The sequence below is a fragment of the Columba livia genome, chromosome 12 (assembly GCF_036013475.1).
Source record: "Columba livia isolate bColLiv1 breed racing homer chromosome 12, bColLiv1.pat.W.v2, whole genome shotgun sequence".
In the NCBI taxonomy this organism is placed as follows: Eukaryota; Metazoa; Chordata; class Aves; order Columbiformes; family Columbidae; genus Columba; species Columba livia.
The window spans coordinates 17213668-17239991 of record NC_088613.1 but is presented as its reverse complement, the minus strand read 5'-3'; the positions used below and the strand labels follow the sequence as shown (position 1 = coordinate 17239991).

The window sequence follows — 26324 nt, the reverse complement described above, 5'->3', positions numbered from 1 at the left end:
TCCAGGCTGTTCCCATTAAGTGCAATCAACAGTAATAGCTGATCCTGACGATGCTATTGACATTTTTTCAGACTTGGGTCCATTTATCGGTTTTGCTGGTTTGCTGCTGGAAGGAAAGAATCATGCCATCACACCTGCCATTTGCACACTGCTTTGAAGCCAAAGGTGTGATAACTATTTCTATAGCAAGCTATAAAGACACAATGCTGCCCAGCTGGAGGTAGCTAAGCTCTTCTGTCCTCAGAAACTTACACATGTATTTATAAATCAGTAGAAATGTTTAAAGTGAAATGAGGGCTTTTTGAAAAGTGGAGCCCAAATTAATGCATGAATAACCTCAACAAAGACAACAAAATCCTTTTTTACTCTGCGCTTATAGGAAATCTCATTTTTCTTGCTGTCTTTTTAAAACCTAGGAAAGATGAGTTCTTGAGTTAAACTACTTTATTGTTCCCAGATATGGCTGAAATGGAAAGACACATTGCAGCAGGTCAGATCTCTGCCTGTCATTCCATTCAAGTGGCATATTTCTGCCACTTGTCAGGTATGAAAAGCAAAGTGAAAAATCTTTAGACCTTCTTTGTGGCAATACTGACTGTCAGCATCAGTATTTTATGTTACGGAAAGATCTAATAGACTCATAAAATATTGGAGTTTTGAGCTGCAGATGAGGTAGTCTGGACTGTTGTGATCTAATATTTTTTCTTTCTTCTTTCATTTGTAAAAAAAGGATGATAAATAACTTTGATTAACCAGACTAAACTGACCAGGTGGTAATGGATTTAAATGAAGGGAAGATGAGCTCCAAATGGGTATTAATTGGACATGGTAGCTTTCTTTTCACTGCTGCCAAAATTGTGATAGCTACTTCTCTAGGTAAAAGTGCAAGCATTTCCTCTTAGCTTGTGTTTTTCAATGGTTTTTGAAAATCAAAGCCCACAAAGGCAGCAAGGTGGATTTGAAACTGACTGAACTGCTGGGCTTAGAGGGTTGTGATCAGCAACACAAAGGCCAGCTGGAGGCCAGTTGCTGCTTGGAGTACCCTAAGGGGGTTTAACCTCTCTGTTAATAATCCGAAGGTTATGGATGGAGTGCACTCTCAGCAATTTTACAGATGATACTGAATTAGCAGTGTTTGATGTGGTCGTGCTGCAACCGTTTGACAGGCTGGTTGACAGAGAGGAACCTCATGAAGTTCAGCGAAGGGCCATGCAAAGCCCTGCACCTGGAGAAGAACAACCCCGTGTGCCAGCACAGACTGGGCAGAGGCTTCCTGGCGGGGACGCAGCTCTGCAGAGAAACATCCCGGTGTCCTGGCACGGGAGTTGAGCACAAGCCAGCACTGCGCTCTCACAGCAAAGGAGACCAACAGCAGCCTGGACTGCAATGGCATTAGCGTGGTCAGCAGGTCAGCGGAGGTGATCCTTCCCCTCAGTGCTGGTGGGGCCGCACCTGAAGGGCCGTGTACAGTTCTGGGCTCACTAGTATGGGAAGGACATGGATATCCTGGAGCAAGGCCAGCGAAGGGTCTGGGTGACCATTAAGGGACTGGAGCATTTAACATACAAGGAAAGGCTGAGGGAAATTGGGTTGCATATCCTGGAGAGGAGGTAGCTCAAGAGGGATGTTATTAACATGTGCAATTACCTAATGGGAAGGGATGAAGAAGATGGAGCCAGACTCTTCTCGGAGAATCTCACTGAGTTTCAGAATCTCAACAGCGACAAGAGGCAAGGCCACAAACTGAAACTTGGAAAATGCTGTTTAAGCCTAAGAAAAATAATTTTACGGTGAGGATGGTCACCCATTGAAACAAGCTGCCCAAAGAGCTTGTGGAACCCCAAAACCTAACTGGACACAGCTCTGAGCAGCTCTGGCTGCCCCTACTGTGAGCAGGGGTGTTGGAATAGGCAATTCGTAGAGGCTCCTGCCAACCTCACCAGTTCTGCGATTTCTTCCATCCATAAAAGAAAAATTAGCTTTCCCTTTTACTAGTCAGACACAAACCATTGGTATTTTTAAAAGAAAGTATGAATTCTCAGTCCCACCTACCGAACTTGCACTGATATTCTGTTGCGTGATTTCTTTTGAGTCTGCAGTCTTGTCTTCGTTAACCCATTCTTTCCTTGCCTCTAGCCTGACACTGCTGTTTACCTCCACGCTCTGTTCTTACCATTCTAGTTCCTCATCAGGTCCTTGGAGAAATATTCCAGTGAAACGCTCAGGTCTGTCTCCATCACTACTGTTTAGAATGGCTTCCCTGCCTTGACTTTCATCCACCAGTTCACCAGTCCCCTCATAATGTTCCCTTCACCTTTAAGTCCAACATTCACTTTTCATAGCCAAAAGAGAGATCCCTGCTTTAGACCAGGAATGAGCTGCGGCTGTAATTTGAGTAGGGAGTAAGTCAAAAGGCGACAGAACAATTGCGAGGTTAGTGTTAAACTTATTTTGCTTCCTCTTCACTGTCCTTGCTCTTAGGTGGTGTGCATCCTTTGAACTACATCATGAGAGAATCATCATTATTGCCTTAGAAATATCACAATGCTCCATACTAATTTAGTATGAGCAAGTTAATCTCTCTAATACTATCTTCCAAAACTGCAACAAAATTGTAAAAGCTAAGGCAAAAATTTGTGGTTGCCTATTTATTATCGTGCTGACTGGTGCAGTGGAAGCCAAGTTGTCTTTATGCTTTCATTCAAAAATAACTTCCCCAGGCAAATGAAAAACTGAAATTGGCAATACTGACTTCATTTCTCAAATCTGGCATATAGGTCTATACTTCCAGTAAGCCTGGTGCTGGCCAGCAGATTTGACTTTTATTTTAAACCCAGATACATTTCAATTATGTTCCCTCTAGATTTTATCTTAATTAATTGGAAATATATGAAGAGTTAATTAAAAATACAAACTTCATTTGATTCTATATCAAACCTGACATTATGATCTTTTTCTCTACAAGACAGGAATTATATGGGATCAGAGGTCTGAATTATTCATGATAGTTTCCAGCCATTTTTTTTCCCTCTTCCTTTGTTCACTATAAAATCTTATAAGCTTGGTTCTCAGTCAAGGTGAAAGCAATATTAAGTCTTGAAAGTAAAACTGAGCAAATACATGTAGCTCTGTGAAATCCTTGTCCTGTAATCCCAGCTTTCTATTCACCACCACTATTCAATATCCCACTTTCTATATAAGCATCACAATATATAAGCAGTTGATGAGATTTATTTGTTATACTCCTGTTTTCCTTCTTCATAAAAAAGCTTTATCCATCCCTTCACTCCCCTGGGAACAATACTGGTGTCTGTGATAGTTCCTGCCGGGCTCACTAATCTAGCAGCTCCGTTCAAGACGCTGGACAGTTGGTAGAGGGTGGAAGGTAATGGAGAAGGAGAGTTGTGTGTGTTAAGACGTAGGACAGCATGTGTTCTGAATATTAAAAACATTGTTTATCAGGTTAAATAATTATGAACTAGCATGGTTGATTGTGTGAGTAGAAATGCTGGCAGGTCAGTTCTTAAAGATGCTTTCTGAACTAAAGGTTAACTGTAGTATGCTGGACCGCTTTAAGGGACTAAACAGAACGATTTCTGGTCATTTTGGAGACATGACAACCGACGAGACAGAAGTTGAGTCTGATCTATGCTAATGAGTCCTACATTTCCTGTTTGCAGTATTGCAGTATTGCTCCTGATGCCTGTAGCAGCTCCACGTATGTTTTTCTTACAGCCTCTGCCTTCATCTGTTGTGGTATTTTTCTCTTAAATAAATGCATTTCTGGATAGAAATGTAAAAGCTTCCTTATTTGTTATTAAGGTTAAAATGATAAAGAGTAGTGTTGTTGTTAAATAAGTTCTTTGTCTCCGAGCTTTTAAAAGTAAATCACTGCCTTTAAGGTGAAATTAAAACATACAGAGAATTCAGTATGCAAATAGCATGCACACCAGATGATCTGAAGGAAGCCTGCACATTTCCATAGAAAACAAATGTGAGTGTAGGAAAGCAGATGCTTTTTACCAGCAGAGTGTACATACAGTTCTCAAGAGGACCTGAACAGCAATTTATTTTCAGACTACGGAAAGTATGCAAATTCCAACAGAATTAAATGTGAATTTAAAAGAAATAGCCTCTATTAAGGACAAGACAACCCAAAGAGGCAATTGGGAACTTAGTAATTTAATCAAGAACTTTAACAGGCTCAGCAGTATATCTAAAGTCAATGACTCAAATGTCATCTGTTTTTAGCAAAGATGTAAGTGGTCATTTTGAAAAGATGTCTTTTAGAGTACAGCATTTCGAGCATTTATCTGTGACCAAGGAGAAGTACATTAGTATGGAGTGTATAGATTTGCAGATGATTCTCCATCCGAGTGCATCACCTGTTCACTCGAGCTGCTCATATATAGTCAGTGATACACTTGTGGGTCGCCAGCGTTATATTTGCTATTTTTAACTATTACTAATTTAACCAGGCAAGTCTGGATAAGTTTGATTCTGTCCTGCCACACATGTAAGCACCACAATTGTTCATTAAGTTCTTACTGCTGGACATTTTCCCACCTGATGGCTGTGGGACTGGATGGATGTTACTGAGATTATAACTGGAAGGCAAGGGAATAGTGCTAAGCACAGTGGCATCATCTTGCACAAGGGGTATTGCTGGTGAGCCAGCAGCCAGCTGCATAGATGTGAGAAGTGTGCCTTTGACTCCTTTCTGCAGAAGCAGTGTCACTGGCATGGGGACAAGCACACAGGGTGGCAGAATTTCGGCTTGCCAGGCAGTGCTGTCTCCGCTCTTCCCGTTACCCTGAATCCAGCTGCTCAGCTCCTCCTGCTGCTGTTTTGTCTCTTAGCGGTTACATCTAATGACTGCATTTGTACAGAGGGATACCCGAGTGGGGTCAGGGAAGGCAGGAGATGTTGGTTTGGTGGGATGCACAGCATCACATTTAGAATAACTTTTGACAAAACATGTAAGGTCAGATGTGTCCATTTAGATGCACTGGAAGCAACAAGTTTTCAGGCCTTTTGAAAGCTGTCAGTGAAGGTCTCTGCTTATGACTTTAGGAATTTAAGCATTCGTGTATGACACGACTTGGCCAGGGTTGTCATGGCAGGAAACAGCCTGGAGCCGAGCGAGCCCACTGTGCCTGTACAGCTGGATGAACGCAGCGAGGGGCTGCGCCGTGCCCGCCTCTCGAGCACTGCACAGCCCTGGAACCAAGGAAACAGGAGTTTGCCCAGTGGGTTGATAGGGTGTTACCTCATTTCAGAGCAGAAATACTTGAACTGATAACTAAAATTAACCTGGTCGGCAGGGGCAGCACTGTGATCTCAAGGGTGAGTTTGCCAGGTAAGGTCGCCTCTGCGAGCGGGGGCTGCTCAGCCGGGGCAGTTAGTCTTTGTTCTCTGCCCCTGCGCTTCAAAAACTCAAATGACTGCATTGTGTCTGCAAAACCACAGATCTGTAATGCTGGTGCTGCCCACGGATTGGGCATAGATGACTTCCAAAGTATTCTCTGGCTGTTTTCCACTGGTTAAGGGTCATCCTGTTACAACCGAATAATAGGTAATTTTTCTCTTCACAGGTTGTAATCCTCGGCAAACATTCTAGAGGCTATCATTACATGTTAGCTAACCTGGTAAGAGCTTTTCTTCGTTACAAGCATAGCTAAGTTTAAGAGGCTAATATATTCTGTTCAGGTTGTGGCAGCTTCAATCAGCAAAAGAGGGAATGCATGGGTGAGTTCTTGGATTTTGAGAAATTACTTCAGTAAATACCAGGAATTGTATCTTATAGTCATTTGTACTCAATTATGGTCTTTCTTTTGTCTAAGAATCTCATATCCTCTACTCATTTTAAAATAATCATTTAATTATCTGTTTTCCACTAATGTGTATCCTCATAAATAAGACACTTGATAACCATAATCTTCTATGTAACATATTTGAAATTAAAGTATTTTTTTTAATTGTTACATATTTGTTTATAAAATAAGTGATAAAAGTAAACCAGCCAGGCTGTTTAGCTGTTCTTTTGCATTTCAAACTGTAGAGTTGTGCCTGCTTATGTGTTCACCTACCAGGACAAGACTGTACATTTTTGTCTGTATCAGAGCCTTTTCTGGATTCTAGAATTGACTTTCAGAGATGCTTATGATGTCCTGTGTTTTTCTAAAACTCTGAAGTTAGAAATCTCAGTTAGTATAAGATTCTCTATATCGATGTTTTGGTGTGATTAAAGCAGAAACGACAAATTTTAAGATATCTTTATTTAGTGTAAGTACTGTATGACTTTAAGATGTGTCATCTTGCATTATAAGAACCAGTCATGGTATCTACTGATTAGCGTGTGCATAGAAATACAGGGGTTCTTATGCTGGGTTGCCTCTTAGCATGTGTAACCATTGACATTCAGATAAACATGACTGCAATCAAGTCATACTAATCAAAAAGACACCAATTTGCTGCCTCAGGTATAAATAACAACAGAGGGGGAGAGAATCATACCGTTAGGTAAAGTGAGTGAAATGCTAAGTGATGCTGTGATGGAGACCTGCCTGGCAAGTGGTGTGCGCTTCGCTTCCGCGGAACAATGTGGATGTAGAGCAGTTTTATGCTCCCAGCGTTGAACCTTCGTGTGCACTTTGCTGTACAGATGGGATTGAGGTCTTTGACCAGTTTTCACCATAATATGGAGAAAATAGGAAATGATACTTCAGCTTTCCCTGCTGTTTTCTTTCTGACCAGTGAATATGATATGCCATGTTGCCAAAACACAACAGGGCAGTTTTCTACCTCAGAGGTCTGAAAATAAGACATTTTAATCTCTGTTGTATGCCACTATCACAATCCCAATTGTGTTACTAATTGTCTCCTTGGTAGAATATTTTCAGCTATCAAGAGGGAAATTAGCAGTTTCTTTTGTGCTGTGCTTGTAGTAGGTAAATTGAGCCAAAGTAAAAGGACTTTGGATGGCAATGATTCTTGTGTTCTACGTGTGTCGTCCCAGGGGTTCACAGACATTGTTCTGGAGAGAGTAATGCATGGAGGTGCCAACATTACTGGATTCCAGATTGTTAATAATGAAAACCCAATGGTTCAACAGTTTCTGCAACGCTGGGTGAGGCTTGATGAAAGAGAATTCCCTGAAGCCAAAAACTCGCCATTAAAGGTATTTATTTTACCGTGACAGTGATGGAGTTGCTTTTAACAATTTTTTTTGTTGAGTTGTTTCATTTTTTTGGGTTTGATATTTTTTTTTTACCCCCCGATGTGTGTATGGTATTGATCTCTACTTAGAATATGTTGCAACATTCACTGCCCTTCCAGAAGAGAGGAGGAGGCAGAGGCTGTTAGTTGGACACACTGTCCCCGGTGGTGGGAGTTCCTCAGAGGCAGAGGCTTGGTCTTGCAAATCCTGTTATTGTGCAGTTGATATAAAACCTTTTAACTTGACCTTCGTGAGTTAGGTTTTAGATGCGAACCATGGGTTACTAGTCCATTTTAATGCTAATGGAGAATTTCATGTGCAAAATAAAGTAGCTCGGGATTCACTGAGGAGCCACTGCCACCTCCTAGTCACTGCTGACAGCTGCCCTCACAATCAAACCTGTGACTCTGCACCACTGTCCTGTCCTTAAACACTCTGGATATTATATCCGCAACCAATAAAATTTTCCAGATTTTTTTGAATGAAAATCCCAGGTTCACCAAAACTGTCGTAGATCAGGTGAGCTAAAGTTTACTGCTATTAGGAGACTCACAACCTGTTAACATCACCCCAGATTTTTTATTTCCCAGCATCTCTATAGTAGAGGAGAATGCTACTCACTGTCCAGTGATGGAAGTAATAAAACCTTATAGGACCACTGCATATTATTAATATTCCTATTACCTTCCTTCTTCCTCCTCTTCTTTTGGTGAGGCCTGTTCTTTTTCATCAGTGTGCACCAGTGAGTAAAACCTGGGACTGCTGGGGGGTGAGTGTGCCTTAAATTCTGTCACTCCCAGAGTCCAGTCCTCCACATCATGTATCCTGACCATCTCAGGGAAGCTAAACCTATCTAAAAACCACAGCCTTGATGACACAGTTCATGTCTTTCCTGCTTGGTTTGGAAGGGAACGTGCAAATTGATGAACAGACTTGGAATTCAAAATTACTCCAGTAAACTGGAGTAATGTCTTGATATTAGTAAGACAAAATTCAGGGGAGCATAAAATGGTAGCGGGGGAGAAAAGATCTGGTCCAGTCCAATGCAAGGGGGGCACAAGAGCAGGCGATAGTGCTGGGTTGGGCTGCAGACAGAATAGGAACCAGTTACGCGGTTCTGCTGCCAGAAGGCCAGTGCCTTTTGGAGGCATAACCTTCCAGCCCTGGGATTTCTGTGAGGAAGGAAAATTATCTTAATCCCAAGCTATCCCACAGCTTTGCTGGCATTTCAGAGGAAGCAAAGAAAAGCAAACAGAGGCCCATAAAACTTGGATTAGCGTATTGTTCCCTGTTGATTAGGACTTGGACCTGCTTTCTAAAGCTTCCTAGCAGTGATGCAGAAGCGCTGATAAGTATCGTCCTAATCTTAAAAGCTCTGAAATATATGAAGTTAACCTGGGAAGATTTTATTCCACTTGAAAGCAACTTACCTCGAGGGAAAAATTATTCTTCATCCTTAAAAAAATAATCTTAAGTATATGCTACAAACACAAAGATTGCATTACCTTTCCACAAATGTGCCACTCATTATAGAAATGTGCACAGTATTTGTCAATCAGACAAAAAGCATACTTAAAAATTGATGTACAATATTTTTGATTAGGAAATAAAATTGCCTAGAGATTAAAGCCCTGATGTTTAATTTATTCTGCATTTTATCAGCCTTTCCCTTCTCTCTCTCTCTTTTTTCTCTTTGCATGCTCATGCATTTATAAGTAGAATTCAAATAAAGTAGAAAATTAGGTAGCTCTCTTGGCATGACTTGGAAGGGACTGCATTAAGGTTACTGACAATGGATGCAGTCTGCTGAAAAAATTATCAACATGTAAGTTTTATGTAGTGCTAGATTGGACAGCTATTACAATATTTTAAATACGAGAACAAATAGCATAAAATTACTACCTGATTCTACAGTGTTGTGTGGAATGTGACGTATAACCTTTGTTAATTTACTAAAAGATGGGATGATCATTGCAAAGCATCACAGGAAGAGGTAAAGGTGTGCAGTATCAAAAGAGCGTCTGTACCTAGATACAGTCGGAGCAGGAACCACCCCCCCCACACCCTCTAGGAGTTTATGAACTGTCATTTAAAACTCAGCAAGAATGACTGATGCGTAACCTTCTTCACAATCCTGCCTTGCACTCTTTTTTATCAGATACGATTCTCTTGATCTGCACATGCAGACACACCTCATTTTGTGCAGATTTCCTAAGGCTTTATATCAAACTGAAGAGCTTGCAGTAAGATAATACACATTCCTGTGGAATACAGACCACCAGTTGTGCTATGCTGCCGTGCAGGATAGAATTGACTTCTTCTGAATTTAATAAGTCTTACCCACAAAGAGAGGAGCCAAACGTGCAGTTGAAACTTGGATTTCTGCCTTACTAATTTGCGCATGGGCAGATGTCTTCTGGCACTAACTCCAGCGTAAGGTTCTTCAGGAGCCAGGAGCTCCACAGCATCACACAGCCAGCCAAAAGAAGGGCAGGTGCACCAGTACATGTAGATACCCCTTACAAACATATAAATGTGGAAAAAAAAAGTGAAAAAAAAAAAACACCTTCATGGCATTTCATAGGTGATACATAATCTATAGCATTGGGGGCTGTCACCAGGTACATGTTACAAGGAATGGATGAAGTCAACAGCAACATGAACAAGTAGTTAAGGAGTCTGGGGGTTTTGTTGAAGAGTTGCTGCAACATAAAGCTCACCACCCTCCTCAGATTTACCATGGAGAAAGAAAAGGCAGGTGGGGAATTACCAAGGAGACATAATGCCTAGAGTGTCTTTTGTGATTACTTGTCTAGCTGTCTTCTAAGAAAAGTAATCTGATCTATTCCTTGCCACAGATGCCACCTGATCAGGCTTGTGGTCCTAACAAAAATGATTTATGTTAACTTCAATTCAAAACTGTCTTGGCAATCTTGTTAAAAAGAAAAAGAATACTCCAAGCAAAACCCAAATCTGGGCTCTTTGTTGTTATTGGTATGGGTCAGTATGGAATTGCAGAATTTGGTAGCGACCTCATTTAGATGAGCAAGCTTCCGATTTATTTTTAACTTTATGCAACTCTAAACTGTTTTTGTTATTTTGCTACTATGTGCTATACAAAATAAAAATTTATTTATTTGTTAATTGAAATAGATGGAATTGTTAAACTACATAAAGCATCTCTGCCAAGACAGAGAGCAAGCAAAAGAGCTTGCAAGCATGATTCTTCTAAGAGTATTTTACCAATAAACCCGGGGCAGTTCTAAGATTGCAGTTTGTCACCGTATTTTATTTGCATCAATTGTAGTATACGTCTGCACTGACCCATGATGCAGTCCTTGTCATAGCAGAGGCTTTCCGTTACCTCCGAAGACAACGTGTGGATGTCTCCAGGAGAGGCAGTGCTGGAGACTGCCTGGCTAACCCTGCAGTACCGTGGAGCCAAGGAATTGATATAGAAAGAGCTCTGAAAATGGTAAGGACTAACATACCAGCTAATTAATGTGTATATTCCACAACAGCAGCAATTCTGCTGGGACTGAATTGCATCCTGATCCATGTGCACAGGGTTTCTGTATTCACAAAAACAACTGCAGCTCCTCAAGAAAAAAACAAACCAAACTTAATTACAAACTCTAAAGGATGGCTAAAATATTTGATAGAGGGCAAGGCATAACAAATCAGCTCTCAAACTTTGGCCAAAATCACATCCCTGTGGCATGGGTGCCTGAGTGGCCACAGCGGAGCAGCTGCAGTCTGACTCCCCGTAGCACCCGAGCTGCCCATGAGAGTGAGCATGAGCCGTTTTGCAAATGAACATGTATGGAGGGTTTCTAGAGTCAGGCTGAGGCTGCAAGTCTGACTAACAGAACTAGACTGAGTCCTCAGCATGTGTGTGGTAAATCTTGGAGGGATATCTGTATATATGAACTTAAACGCATGTATGCAATTTTGATAATTTGCCAGTAAAAAGTCAGCTCAGGCTGGTTTAAAGCAGTGGAAAAAATGTTGTCAGTCATAGCAATACTCCTGGATTTCAGCACCAGCCTGAACCTTGACACAATTTAGCCTCAAACCAGTTATGATTCCTGGCATAACTTTGCACTCAGCCTGATTCCCTTCTGCATGGCCTATTTTTTATCCCTAACACTCGTTACTGCTGGATCCTATCTCACTTATGTCTCTAATTTTGTTGATTTTTAGCTCTATTTGGACTGCTGTGTGTATTATAGCAAGTGACAGCCAGAAAAATTGCATAACATTTTTGTAGATATAAGAGACAAGAATATGTCTGCTTTTGATCTGGCTCAAATAACTAAAACAAACCTGTTAGAATCAGTTGTATTAATGTAGGCATAGAACGGAGTGAGTGAGATCAGAATTAAGCCCATGTTAGGTATAAACAAATCCTCGGTCAGTCTTCATACACTTAATTACTGCTTTTTCTCAGTTACCAAATTGGAAGGATTATATCAGAAGGTTATAATGAGTTATAGAAGGTTATAATCAGATTGTATCACTCTTAAGATTGAGAGAGATGGTTCAGTCTCACATTGCTAGAGCTCTTTTTATGCCGTTATGTCACTTCCTAACAAGTGCTCTAACTGCACGTTCACTAATGTAGCATTACACGCTTTTGAAGAGGAGTTAATTAAATTCAGCCTTCACAGTAGTTAAAGAATTTGTGCTGTCCATTTGAATTTCATTACAAGCGAAACATAAAACTCCCATAAATGAGATATGAGGTATTCGTGTCAACAAAGAAAACCAACACTGCTCTGGGGCATAATTCATATGATATACAAAGCCAAAATCATGATTGGCAAAAAATGCAGAAGTTAGACTTTCAGCTGGTTTCCTTGTGTTGCTTTAGCAGTTCAGTCATCTAAGTGAGGTTTACATACACCTCCAACAAGCGGTACCCAAGGTCATCTCACACTGCCTTCCAGACCCCATCCTGTCCATCACACTCTCTCCCTCTATTCCGATGATGATCTTGAGTGTTTGCTTCAGGGAAAAAACTTTTGATTTAACAATGTTTCTTCTCCACGCTATAGCAACAGCTCGGATAGGAATATTTTTACAAGGCATCTTTGAAATATCCTGTGCCAGCAGAAGGTTCAGTGCCACGCTATCGTCATGCTGCTGGCACAAGGGAAATAGGCATTACCTGAGTCTTCTTCCCTCCAGCCTTGAAAACTGTGCATGTCTGTATTTCTAAAGCTGATCCTAAGACATCAGATCAGTGGCAGACAGTTCACCTGAGCAGATCTGGGCAGTTATAAATAGTCACTCCATTTGTGATTGCCCCCTCACGCTGCTACCTGAAGCATTTCGAGTCCTGGTGAGTCTTCCTGCCTCGGTGCAGCTGGAGTTTGAAAAGTGCAGAGTTTTCCCACCAAAGATAGAAACAAATTAAATTTTGAAGTCAAAAGGTGTCAAGTGCACAATGCTCACGTCTCAATACACATCAGGATGGAGCCGGCCTAACAAGCTCAGCTCAGACACACAGTCGCTGCTGTGCCGCGGTGGCCACACAGCTCCCAGCAAGGGCCACAAGCAGCACAGCAACTCACATCTGCCTGCAGGTCAGACGGCAGCTACCTTACATGTACATTTGCCCAGTCCACAGTTAATAAGACCTCTTAGGGGCAAATTTGGCTTGCAAAGTCCCATTCACCTCTCTAGCTTTCTGGAGACAGGAATAACTCCCACGTTCTTCCAGGCCCCTGAAATTATATAAATCTGCTTACTGTTTAAAAAAAAAAAAAAAAACAATCACACTACTTATATGTCAGTCTGAATTTGGCTCACTGGTTAATTTGGGGTCCAAGGAATTTTGGCTGTTTTATGTAGCTTTGTCCACGGTAATAAGTTTGATTGTACCATCTCAAAACCATAAATATTAGATCAGTCACCAGCCCTGAACCATTTCCTTTTGATTAGTCTTCCGTCACCTATTCCTGTAACTTCTACAGCATTTTGCTAAATATTAAAGCTGATTTACCAACACAGGTTCCTGAGATGACATCTTGTCAGTGTTGATAAGTGATAAATGGAAATATCTCACCCTTTCATACAGGGAAATAAGGAAGATTTTTTCTTTGAAACAAAGTACTTTATACTTCCCCTTAAGATGATTCATGTGAGTAGGTAATGGTGATGACTTACCGTCTGTACACCCATCCATCCAGATTGAGACCAAAACGCCAGAAGCAGTAGAGACAATTGTCTGTGCTCATTCAGAGAAGACATTCATTCCTTTCTCCTACACTGGGTCTGAGCTTAAAATAAAGCTCTTCCCAGAATGAGCAATGATACGGGATTCTGGTCCATATCGCAAATCACTCTGTACCATATTGTGAGGGGTTTAATGGCACTGAATTGTTGCATCTGCCTTGTTGATACTGCGTGCTGTTATCAGTGAACCCAGCGTGACTAAGTGTGGCAGAATCACTCTTACATTTAATATACGTGCAAGGCTAATTTCACATATACTTAAATACAGCTCACTCTGTGGTAGTGAGTCACCAGCTGAGTACTGACTAACGGAGAGTATCTACAGCTGAAACTGAGAGAATTTGGATTAGTTTTGTTACGAAGAATATAACTGGCTGTGTCAAAAGCGCTGCAAGTCTCTTACATAGATAAAAATTGTGCTAGAGCTAGTGGGTTCCTGCAAAATATAACCGAGGGAGAAATAAAGTGAATCTCTTATTAAAATGTTTTTTCTGTTTATTTCCTTAAGGTGCAAGTTCAAGGAATGACAGGGAACATCCAGTTCGACACCTACGGGCGGAGAACAAATTACACAATTGATGTGTATGAAATGAAAGCCGCTGGGTCACGGAAGGTGGGTTTCAAGATGCGCATCCAGATTTCACATCTTCACAAATATTTATTCCAACAAACTAACGAAACTCAGAAATACCACCCAGGCACTGTAACAACAGGGCCCTGAGGAAACCCCACCTCCTTGCTGGCGGTCCTATCCCAGGAGCCTTGTTCTATTCTGTTCCTGGCCCAAACCCCTCACCCTGCTTAATATCTTCATTGGTTCCCATGTCAACTCCAAACCCCACTTTTTCCATTAAAACCCTTCTGAAGCTTTTCCACTGCCAAACATTATACCTGCTGTCATGGTCCCATGCTCAGCCCTATCTCCTAAATTCCTCTCCATCTTTCCCTTCCTCTCCATAACAGGCCTCGGATACGTAGTGAAGTTGAAGCCAGTGTATTTTAGAAACCTTCTGAAATTAACAGAAAATATTTAATTAGGATTTGCTACTCATTCTCTTGTCTCCTAGATAAAATATAGATCCTAAGTGGGATAGTTGCCTAGATCCCGGTTATAAAAGAAATTTAGGGCAGATCTTCAAAAATAATTAGTTAGACAGGATCTCAGGAGTGTATAGAGAAAAATGTGTGTGGCTGAAGCATGTAAATCCCCCTGATTTCACCTGGCAATAGGTGCCTAACCTGCTCGGTCACCGTTGAAACTACTTAAACTCTTCTGCCCATACTCGATAACGAAATACCTCTAAACATGGCCCAGTCATTGGGCTGTTTACAGTGCAGACGAAAGTGTTACTTCTGTGTTGTGCAGAAATACAAACCCCAGTGTAATAGCACAGTAGCAATGTAACCACAGCAGCATGAAGGTCAGCACAAGCCAAGGAGCCCCTCGTGCTCACAGAGGGTTTGTGTCCCGTACTGCAGACAGCGCCCCGGCACCCGCCTGGCTGACGGTGTCTGTGCAGCTGGCTCAGGCACATCTGCACGGACTGCATTCACTGCCCCAGCTGCAGTTCATTTTCTTGTCTATAGTATATTCTTATGCTGTGGATACGTGGTAATCCATTCCACAGGCACCATGATGATATGAATTTAGATAGGAAGAATTTAAGATATATTTTCACTTAGATTTCACTTGTATTTATTTGCAGGTAGGCTTGAGAACATTGTTTCTTTAAGGAAATTATATTAAAGATAATGTAATCCTTTAATAGCAAAACTGTTACATGAGTGTTACAAAGTCATGTGTTTTGACAGTTCCTGTTAAATGTTCACGTACCAGAGTCCTTGTAAACGTATGTAATGAGATAATAATCTCAATTTTTACAGGCTGGTTATTGGAATGAGTATGAAAGATTTGTGCCAGCATTGGATCAGCTGCCCTCTAATGACACTTCATCTGTGGAGAACAGAACTATAGTAGTCACTACCATCTTGGTAAGTTTGATGTTCTTAGTGTGTCTGTGTTTAGGAAACAAGACCCGCGGCACCTGAGGTGTGTTAGACACCTTGCTGGGGGCAACCGTTGGACACTGTGTGGCTTCAAGTGACTGAAAAGCTCAGTATCTTCCAGAGATGTTCTGAGGGCTTGACCCTGCAGACCTCCATTTATATCAGTAACTTTCCTCACAAGAGGAGCTCACTGAGCTCGACATTGCGCTTCGCTGCTTCTCAGACACTTGAACTCACCTTGAAGTGAAGTTGTGATGCATGTATGTAAATGACTGCAGGATCTGGCCTTCCCGCTCTTGGGTCAGGTCTCACACTCTTCACTCAGGCGCAGCTCCTGTAAGCTCAGCCTCTGTGGGCTGAGTCAGGCTGGCACGGGGAGCCTGGAGAGAACTGGAACAGCTCTGGCTCTGGGTGAAAAGTGACCTGTACCCCTGGGACTCCAGAGGAATAAAGCTCTTCTGTGGCAGCCCCAATGCCTCGGGCAGATGTGCTCTGCACAGTATTGTTTGTGACTTTTATGCCTGTTGCAATTCTACTAAGCATGAGCCAATTTTGTGCTATCTCCTGAAGCATTTTATTTTATACTCCTCTGGATTTAGTGAGATATGATCAGCATTTCAGCTAGAATTTTCCAAGAAGACTAAGGGAATTTAGTGACAGAAATTCCTGTTGAGGATTTTAGCCTAGCTTCCCTTAGGCTGCTTTGAAAATATCTCCACCAGAGCCCCATTCTAGACCGCTGGGGCCTTAGGAAATGATTTTGATGGTGTAGGTGTTGGGTATGTCAGTTCTTTAAACACTAAAACCTGGATTATTGCTGCAGTGATGCTATTTGACTGTGTAATCAGGCCTAATCCTGTGAACAGAAGTGTAACTTTGTTACATTGGAATAGTCCTGTTGTCTTCAATGGGTCTGTACTAGCAATAAAATCCATAGTATGTGTGGCTGTTGGGTCAGTCAAAGATTTTAAACCTGCAAAAGTCTGTCTTTCTAATTTCTATGCCAAAGCAGGAGATATTGTAAATACATGCCAGTAATATAAAGGTTAATAGCAGCTCTCGTTTTGTATGTTTTAAAGCTGTGTTTTACATTCATAGACTTTTGATCTTTACTTTTGTTTCAAAGGAATCACCATATGTAATGTATAAGAAAAACCATGAACAACTAGAAGGGAATGAGAGATATGAAGGATATTGTGTAGACTTAGCTTCTGAAATAGCAAAACATGTTGGAATAAAATACAAACTGTCAATTGTTGGAGATGGGAAATATGGAGCTAGGGACCCTGAGACTAAGATATGGAATGGCATGGTGGGTGAACTGGTCTATGGGGTAAGTTTCTCTTAACCTTCATTTTCATGTTCTTTATAAAAAGTTATGCTCAAATTTAATAAACTGCAAAATAAAGATCGTCTGTTTGAATACGACCTTTAAAATTCTAGATATTTCTTTGTAGTGCCATTTTTATAGTCTACTTTTCTAATCATTTCCTTGCAGGAAAATGTCACTTTTTTTACTGCTGTTCTCTAAATCAGAGTCCACAAAATGTTGAGAAGTGGCACTGGGCAAATTTCAAATTATTGTCTTCAGCAGAATTCCCAGTTTGCTCTTCATAGGCTCTTTTTGCCTTTGCCATGTCTCCTTTTTCTCTATCAGTCTTGTAAGTGCTTGGGAGGGTTTCCCTCCCATTAGAGGTCTGATCCTATGGTGTTGGTCCTCCTTGGATCACTGATGTCAGTTTGTGTTTGACCAGACACCAAATACTGAGGTAGCCCCATGGTTGCTTCTCAGGGTAAGAAACAATGCAAGTGTGAAATCACCCGTGTGTGTTTTTTCTTTTAAACCTTGGGTTTGGCTTTGAAAATCAACTGTCAGACAAAAAAGAAAAAGTCTAATTCATTGCATTCCTCTTTATCTGTCTATATTGGGTTTACATTGCTTTGTTTAGTAAGAAAAAAATGAGTCTGGAATTACCATTTTAGAAATTTCTTTGAAAACGAGAATTTTGGAATATAGATAAAGCAGATGGAAGGGGGAGAAAATTGGCTTTGCAGAAAAGACTTTACAGGCTGATATTTCGTCTTTGCTTTTTTTTTTTTTTTCTCCCCCAAATGCTAATGAGATGATTTGTGATTCCGCCCAAATCTTCTTTACAGTTTATTTTTAACAAGCTTTCCTTTATTCAAAATATCTGAGTTGAAGCGAGTATTTCCATTGCCTCCTTTTGTGCCATGGCTGAGTGTAATTTCTAAAAGTCACCTCAAAACTTCCTTGGGGTGATGTATGATCATTCTTGCAAGATGTTTGGTGAGAAAATTCTTTTCAAATGAATCAGTCTTTTTAAAGTAATTGCTAGATTTGCAAAAGTTTTCTCATTCTGGAGCAGTCAGTCCTGATGCCTTATGGTATGCTTGGTACTCTATTTAACTTCAAAATATTTTATATGAGCAACAATGTTTTTGTAGTATTGTATTAAGGGGAGGAAAATCTGCTGATTAGAGAAAGTAAACAGGGGTCTGGAGCCCTGGGTTGTATCTTCATTTCCCTGTTGCATTGAGGTTTGACATTATGCAAATCTTCTGAACTCCCCACGCCTCAGTTACATGATTTGGGAAACCAGTGTTACCTCTCATAGAGAATACAAGTATATCAAGAACCTCTGAAGCAAAGGTTTCATTTAGCTCCAAGCATAATTACATTGCAGTGGAAACCTAAACCCTCAGTTTCCCTGTGTGTGGTTCAAGAAATATCAAGAGTATTAGCTGTAATTGGGTCCTTTTGATATATTTGTAAGTGGCAAGCAATGAAAGAGTTTATTCACTTAAAAAAAAATAATCATACCATATGCAAAAGGCATGGCAAAAGAGAACCTGAAATGACTGCTGAGAGCCAGGGCACAGGGACTGTCTGCACTATAGGAGGAAAGGTGCCTCTGGGACTTGGGCCACATGAGATCAGCCTGTGCAGCTGCTGTAGGATCCAAGATCCATCTCGATAAAGGGCCACAAAAATGATCAGAGGGCTGGAACACCTCTCCTCTGGGGATGGGCTGAGAGAGTTGGGGTTCTTCAGCCTTGAGAAAGCTCTGGGGAGACCTTATGGCTGCCTTTCAGTGCTTAAAGAGGGCTTATAGAAGAGATGAGGAGCAGCCTTTTAGTAGAGCCTGTTGCAATAGCACAAGGGTTAATGGCTTTAAACTGAAAGATGTATAGACTAGGTATAAGGAATAATTTTGTTATGATGAGGGTGGTGAGAGCCTGGCCCAGGTTGGCCAGAGAGGTGGTGGATGAACCATCCCTGGAGACATCCCAGGCCAGGCTGGACAGGGCTCTGAGCAACCTGAGCTGGTGAAGATGTCCCTGCTCATGGCAGGGGGGTTGGACTAGGTGGTCCTTAAAGGTCCCTTCCAACCCAAACTGTTCTGGGATTCTGTGATGAACGGATTGGCTGCAGCTGCATTTTCCACAGCCCCTTGGGACAATCCTAGCTCAGACCTCAGCATCAAACCCAGCCCCTGATGCTTCCTCTTGACCTGACTGTACTTGTGACCTTTCCACACCAGCAAAAAACAGCCTTGCAGACACGGCAGACCATTCCTTAAAACAACCCCAGAACCACCCTGCTGTTGTCATTTTCCCCTGCAAAAAAGATCTGTTCCTTTATATTCTGAAGCACAGTTTTCATCAATGTTTTCTCATTAATGAAAAATTGAGAAATGTTTCCCTCCCTGGTGCCCAACAGCTCCTCTGCTCGTGCTGCGAGCTCAGTACTGAAGCCTCTTCGCTGCGGTGCTCAATTATTCAAAGGTCAGCTGCATCCCTTGAGGTTGGACTGCAGACCCGGGTTAATGCCTCCAGCCCAGCGCTGCTGAGCTAGCTCCCCGTCCTGCTGAGCTGAACTTCTGAGCTGGCAAGCTGCTCAGAAATCCACCTGGCTTTCTGTAAGCTGGGAGAACAACTCCTGACCTCTGAGTACAAACCTCACCAGCCCTCCAGCCCCTTTCACAGCCCTGTTTGCACGCATCATGAAATACCCTTGGCCTCTTTCTCCATCCGCTGACAGGGGGCTGTGTAGCACGCTCACAAGGATGTGCGCAAAGCCCTTTGGAGATAAAAAGTACTCTAGAAGTGCTAATTATTTGGAGCAAGCGCCTCATTTACGTGCTGACTTTCCTTTATCTCTCAGGGGTTTAAAACTCTATTAGGGAACTAAAAGTGTCTTTGCCCCTAATGCCCCTGTGAGCCTTGTCTGCAAAATGACTGTCATATTTGGCTCCTCTAGATTCCATTTTGGGAAGACAAGAGGGAGATTAGATTTTAAATGCCTTTATTAGCATGTATGGAAGACAGACGGGGTGGGGAGTGGATAAAAGGGGCCTGATTGGGTTTGGTACCAGTTATCCAGCAGCTGAACTGAGCTGTGGCAGAAAAGACAATCTTTTAGATTGCATTTGTCTCCAGTGATAAACAGTGACTAGTCATTTGTCAAATCCAGCATATTCCTGCTCCAGCAAGCTTCCCACCACCCCATGGCACTGCTGGGAAGTCTTACCAGGCTTTTTGATTACAGTGCCCTTTTTTTGCATAGACCCATGCATACAACTCTTTTCCAAAATTGCTCTTAGGACAGTCATAGGAAGTGAATGGCTTGTCGTTTTAATGCCAAAACCCTAATTAACTGTAATGAATGTCTAGTTTGTGCCAGTTGGTTGTTACTGTTGCTCGTGCTTCCTGTGGGATGCAGCCCAGAGTCAGGAGAGAAGGTGCAGCCGGGTCCTGGCAGCCAGCAGAGCACGGGGTCGAGGGCTGGGCATGGCCAGGAGGGGAGGGATGGGGGGCTCGTGTGCCCTGAGCTTGCCCAAAGCAGCTGGGGGGCTGTGGCTCAGCACTGCGGGTCCCCAGGCTGGATGGGACAGCGCTGGCTGCGGTGTGAGGCTGGCCAGGGGTCTGCATTCACTGGGCGGACTGGAGCAGCCCCCAGAGTTACCCGTTACGTGGGGATGGACACGCTAAAGTACCTCCCATTAGAAATTCTCCCTCCCTTGCCTCATTTCACATCAGGGTTGCTTGGAGGGTGTAAAAGTCTGCCATGCCATGCCCCCCAGAGTCAAGCACGTTCTCAGCTGGCGCTTGTGGGACTTTCTTGGTGGCTTTGTGAAGGGCTGTCCAGGTGAGCCTGGTCACAGGAAGGGCTCGCTCTTTGGCAGCTGCGGGATGGCGGTCCTGGAGGCAGATATCCCCCAAGTCCTGCGCTTCAGACAGGAGAACCCAGAAGTCTTGTCAGAGAGGAGATAACAGGGCCTTGTGGTTTGTTAGCAATTTTCAAATTGTGGTGGTAGTAGTAGTAATAATAGTCAATAATGATGATAACATTTGACATAAAAATGAAATTTATAAATCAAAAAATGTCAGTTAAGGTTAAAGAAAACCTTAATTTTGCTCTTTCACTCTGATGGTGGCAAAATAAGACTTTTCTTCCTACCAGAAAAAGCCGCACCAAATCAAGCACTATTATTTTTTCAACTAAGAGAAGTTTCTAAAGCCTAGTGGAGACTTCTGACAGAAGAAAAATAGCAAATAGGTAAAACTTTCTTCTTGGACATTTTAGAAGAGGGAAGTAGCTAAATCACTCTCAGCCTGGGAGACTGAATTGCTGTTTAACCAGCAACGCAAACCAGCCAGGTCAGCGCTGCTGTGCCGCGATGCCCCGCTGACACCGTGCGCCCCGCTGGGGCTGACAAGCAGCAGCGGCTCCTGCTGGGCAGAGCCCGGGGCCAGCGCTCGGGGCTTTGTACCCACCAGCTGCTGAGCGCTAGACAGTCGTCTTTTCTCTTCTGTAGCGTAAGCCTCTTTCTGTAGGTTCTTATTTCTTCTTCCCCTTTTAAAGCAGGCTGCTCTTCCTTCTTTCCTGTTGAGCCAGGGAAAACCTGCCCTCCCCGGGCCTGATGCTTTTCACATCACTGAGGCTAATTGACAGTAGGTTTAACACAGATCTTGATTGTAAGTACAAATGCTTTGGGAATGGAAAGAGCAGCCAGACCTTCCAGCCTTTAAAACTCAGGTGAAAAAGGGTCTTTATAAAAACTTTTCAATGTGTAAAATAGCATAAAGGAATGAAGCAGGGATGTAAAGGGCAGACAGTCCCCCGAACACAGGCAGCCTCACAGTCTGTCAGCGTGGGACCACCTACTCATCTCCCTGCCTGTAACACACTAACCAGCCTCGCGTGACGCTGGCCTCACTGGCTCTCCCAGCAGCAGAAGAAAGACTACAGATGGCATATACAGCCTTTGAATCATAGCAGAGAGGAAGACTAATTCATTTCTGAATTCTCCTCAAAAACACCCATACACTCTTAGTTGGTGGCAGGGCCTGACGTGCTGTGAGCGGGAGAAGCTCGCCCTGCACCCCTCACCCAGGTTTCTGCAGGAGGACAGCCCAGGTGCAGGTGCCCAAAGGCGATGCCACTGCCCGGGGGCTCAGACAGACCCTGGTCCTGTGCGCACACAGGTCCCTTTGGGGGAACACTGAGCCGTGGTGGCACCGCGACATGCAGGGGGACAGGACCGCAGCCCCAGCACAGAGCCACAGTGACTTCGGCTGACCTGCGTCCCGGCACAGACAGGGCAAGCACACACGTATCTGCAGCTCAAAAAGCAGATGTACCCTTAATTTCTGCATCTGCGTACAGTAGTTGTGTCTCAGAAGGAACTGTGGGCATCCACATAAAACATGCATGGACTTAACATTGACAAAGGCAAGGCCAACTGCAGTTTTAACACCTTGTTACACTGCTCAGCTAATACACATCAAGACTTCAATGTGGCGTATTGCTAGTCAGATGTCAGCTGTTGTTTTTAAATGAGTGTGAGCTAATGTGTTAAAAACACATTGCCCCCATGACCTGGCCTCTCTACACACCCTGATATCCCTGGGTATACTAGACCCTCTTTAGAAAGTACCTTTTACCAGCAGTTACCACAGGTGATGTGTTGCTCTGTCTGACACCCTTTTCTTACACCTGGAAACCTCAGACTTTGCTAAGGAGGCCTACAGTGTGCTCAGAGTCAGTTGTCGTTCCAGTGCAGTCTCTTCCAACACCGCTGGGTACCTCATTCAGCACTTCTAGGGTGCCTGAAGGGTTGGGTCCCAATGGAAGTCAGGCAGCGTCCCTCTGCTTCGCTCTGCACGTAGTCTGAGTGTCCCGTCATGCAAAGTGACTGTAGTCCAGACCCACTTCTTGAAAAGTGACACTCTAGCAAAGAAGTTGTTCCATTCTTCAAGCAGGAATGACCAGAAGCACGCAGAGGCAGGAGCATGGCCAGTGTTTCTTGCTGTCTCTTGCGCATGGCTTTGAAGTTAGGAGGGCTCATCTTTGGGTCTGTCAGCAGAAGAATTTGATCCCTCATTTTGGATTACAGAGGTGGAACATCTTATCATTTTTCTTCTCCGTGTTGCAATTTGCTATTTTTTCTCCCTCACCTTAAGAGTCTTGAGGTTTGCAGCCGCTGTGCTCAGCTGTGAGCAGGGTGGGTAGTGCTTTTGCTGTGTGTCCTCTCTAAATCCCTCCCTCCCACACTCGCAGGGAAAGACAGAACAAGCCTCAGAGGAATCCGTGACATTTCTCGCCTGGCTCAAATGCAGTGAAGATGATGTTTGAAACGCCATTAGTCATGAGCGATTAGCAAGGCTTAGTTGTTGACTTTCTTAAGCCTCCTTCCAGTTCTGCATGGGGAACGGCATGTTTGTGGTTGTGGTTATGTTCTTTTTTATCAAGCTCAATTTTTATGGGTTCTGCTTATCTGCAGCCATAACAGGGAGGGAAATTCACAACTGTGCCGCAGTTATTAATGATCCTGTAGGGTGCTTAGAGCTCTCCATAAGCTCTCCATTTCAAATACTATAAACAAATAAGCAAAGATCAGTCTTTTTTTTAACCTCTCCAGTGTAACTAACAGTCAGGGAAGTGATGGGGAGCCAGGCTCCAGTGCTGGGTTGTAGCTGATCTGCTTTCAGTGCCCTAGTTGTCAATGGTTTCCTGAGACCCTGTGTCCAAACCCATGCTTGTTCCCTCCACAGAAAGCAATTGCTGCCATATTCATTTAAGGCATGAGGGTGTTGGCGTTTCCAACATCTTGATCACCTATCAAAGAATGGTAGGAAAGCAGGAAGACAGAAATGTATCAGAAAAAAACAATATTTTTATCCCTTGTAATACTGAAATGCAATTTTAAATAATTTACAAATAAATCCATGCTCTATGATTTGAATGAGGACATGATAACAATCAAGCCTTTAAAAACTAATTTGTCTGTGCTCCAGCACAGCACCAGCTTCCTCTCCACAAAGACCCCACAGGAATATCGTGCATGAACTGTGCTGCTCATGAAGGAGATACAGACTTTATTGCACGCTGCATCAGTGCTTAGGAAGAGCTCCACTGTGTCTACTTTAGCAATTAAATTATTACTTTGGGAGAATTAAACTTCTCCAAGTCCAAGGATGCACTACAGAAACTAAATGCTCTTATAGCTGAACCAGCCTTTTCCTACCTTGACGAGCTGTTCCAAGGCTGGTGGTCCATGTGCAGAAGTGTGGGCAGTAAGGCACCCACCTCCCACCTTCTCTTAGGTTCCTTTTAAAGATCTTGGACTAATCAGTTAGGCAAGAGAACTTGCTGAAAGAATGGAAAAGAGTCCATTAAAATACAAGAAACACATGATTTGCCCAAAACCTTCAAGACAGATGGACGGATACAAAGTATTACTAGAAACTGACATTGTTTTAGTTGACATCTGACTGCCCGGTTTGCATAGTGTTTATTCATCCATTTTAACTTAACAGAAATACAAATACATGTTGGTATGTATCTACCTCTGTTGAGAGGCCCTTGCGTAGATTTTATTGTAATTTTTCTTGTCAATAATTTTCTGTCAAAGTCCTTAACTTCAGTGACAGCAAAATAGGCTGCAAAGAAAATATTTACTACTCAGTCTTGTAATTTATCATCTGGTTCATTAGCCTAAGACTCTAGACTGTGATTATGTTGTAACTGTTTCGTAACTAACTTGGGTTTGTTTTCCCTTTTCAGAGAGCAGATATAGCTGTTGCTCCCCTCACCATAACATTGGTGCGAGAAGAAGTCATAGACTTTTCCAAACCCTTTATGAGCCTGGGCATCTCCATCATGATCAAGAAGCCTCAGAAATCTAAACCAGGCGTATTCTCTTTCCTGGATCCTTTGGCTTATGAAATTTGGATGTGTATAGTCTTTGCTTACATTGGCGTCAGCGTAGTTCTTTTCCTAGTCAGCAGATTCAGCCCTTACGAGTGGCATTTGGAAGACAGCACTGAAGAACCACGTGACCCTCAGAATCCTCCCGACCCTCCAAATGAGTTTGGAATATTTAACAGCCTTTGGTTTTCCCTGGGTGCCTTTATGCAGCAAGGATGCGATATTTCTCCAAGGTTTGTTCCATATCACTCCATCACCTTTTTGCATTTTATGGTCATTCTCTGATGCCATGGTGCATATATGTTACTTTTTCAAATTTATTTTAATTCCAAATTGTTTATTTTGACATTCCATTCAATGCTAAGCATCATCATCAAGCCACCATGTTTGCTAACATCCACCTCCAGAGTGAGTGGCATTGCCTTATAATGCCATTTATGCATTTCTGCCAAACTTATATACACCATGTTGAGGCTGTAAAATGCATAGGGTTTTCTGTTTTCAGCAATGCTTGGAGGGCTACCGTGTTTTTGCTGCATATCTCATTTTACGGTCATCTCCTTGGTGCATATGACATATTCTGCTTTGCAAAATAAGAATTATTGATTTCAAAAAGTCACATGCAACAGCACTTTAAAGCACCTCCACTCCCATCGTGACTCCTGCTAGTCTTTTTGCTTGCTTCTGTGCCTAATTTCTCTAGTTCTCTTCTTCTTGCACCATCCTTTAATCTATTGCTAATTTGCTTATTGCTGTATTTCATATGATCAGGTCTCCATATGTGCTTCTCTAACAGTCATTGCGTACTGTGTGTATCGTTATTTTAGTCCAGTCTAATCTGTTGTCTCTGTGTTCATAGTCAATATGGTCCAATAAGCATTGCCAGTTTCCATAAAGAATTTTCTTATTCTTAAAGACAGTCTTTCTGAATAAGGCTGTAGTAAAACATGTTTGATGTTAGTTCAGATTTAGCAGAGAGCACTGATATTAACTATTGTAGAATTATATTTCTTTTTTAAAGAAGCATTTTGAAAAACATCTGAGAACAGTGAAGTTCTGTCTAATTGAACAATGCATACCACATATGTTTTTTGAATAATATATATAATTTTTCTACGTTTACACTGGTAAAATACTTTGGTGATGTGCCTGTGATAAGCAGTAAAATTATCTAGTTTCTTAGTGATGGAACACCAGCTATATTTTGTATGGCAATATTTTAATAAGCAGTTTACAGCTATCTTAATTATTAAAAATACCTGCTTAGTACAAACAGGATGCAGTTTTCCCCTTTAACAAGGTTGCTAATTAAAGCAAGAGAGGCAGATCTTTTCTAACTAAGCACTTACATTCGAAATACACCTTGTTTATCTCCATATTTGTGTACCTTTTTCAATACCTGAATTATCTGAAAGTTTCCATGTTTTCCTGGTCCTCATAGTGGCAGGGACCTTGAGTGGCCTCACTGGAGTAAGTGACAAAGCTTCTATGAAGTTTCACGGAAAGGATCGTGATTTTACCTGTTACAATCCTGTAACGATCCCTTAATTCTGTAGTCGTGGCACATTCACATCTCCTAAGGATCGCAGCGAAATCCAGGGCTTTCAGAGATACTGGCCTATG

At 42.4% G+C, this 26324-nt stretch overlaps 1 protein-coding gene across 6 annotated transcripts in view; it reads left to right on the top strand.

Moving 5' to 3' along the window:
• GRIA3 (glutamate ionotropic receptor AMPA type subunit 3) overlaps positions 1-26324 on the top strand; it is a 147643-nt gene that overhangs the window by 79715 nt on the left and 41604 nt on the right. For 5 of the 6 annotated variants that reach the window (XR_010475727.1, XM_065077973.1, XM_065077974.1 and 2 more), the window contains exons 5-11: positions 5595-5648; positions 7019-7180; positions 10527-10694; positions 13968-14072; positions 15344-15451; positions 16593-16799; positions 24558-24934. Coding sequence is in view for 5 of the 6 variants with exons in the window: in XM_065077973.1 (XP_064934045.1) it covers positions 5595-5648; positions 7019-7180; positions 10527-10694; positions 13968-14072; positions 15344-15451; positions 16593-16799; positions 24558-24934 (1181 nt within the window). In the remaining variant the exon portion in view is untranslated. The remainder of the gene's footprint in view (positions 1-5594; positions 5649-7018; positions 7181-10526; positions 10695-13967; positions 14073-15343; positions 15452-16592; positions 16800-24557; positions 24935-26324) is intronic. The other variant, XM_065077975.1, reaches the window with a different exon arrangement.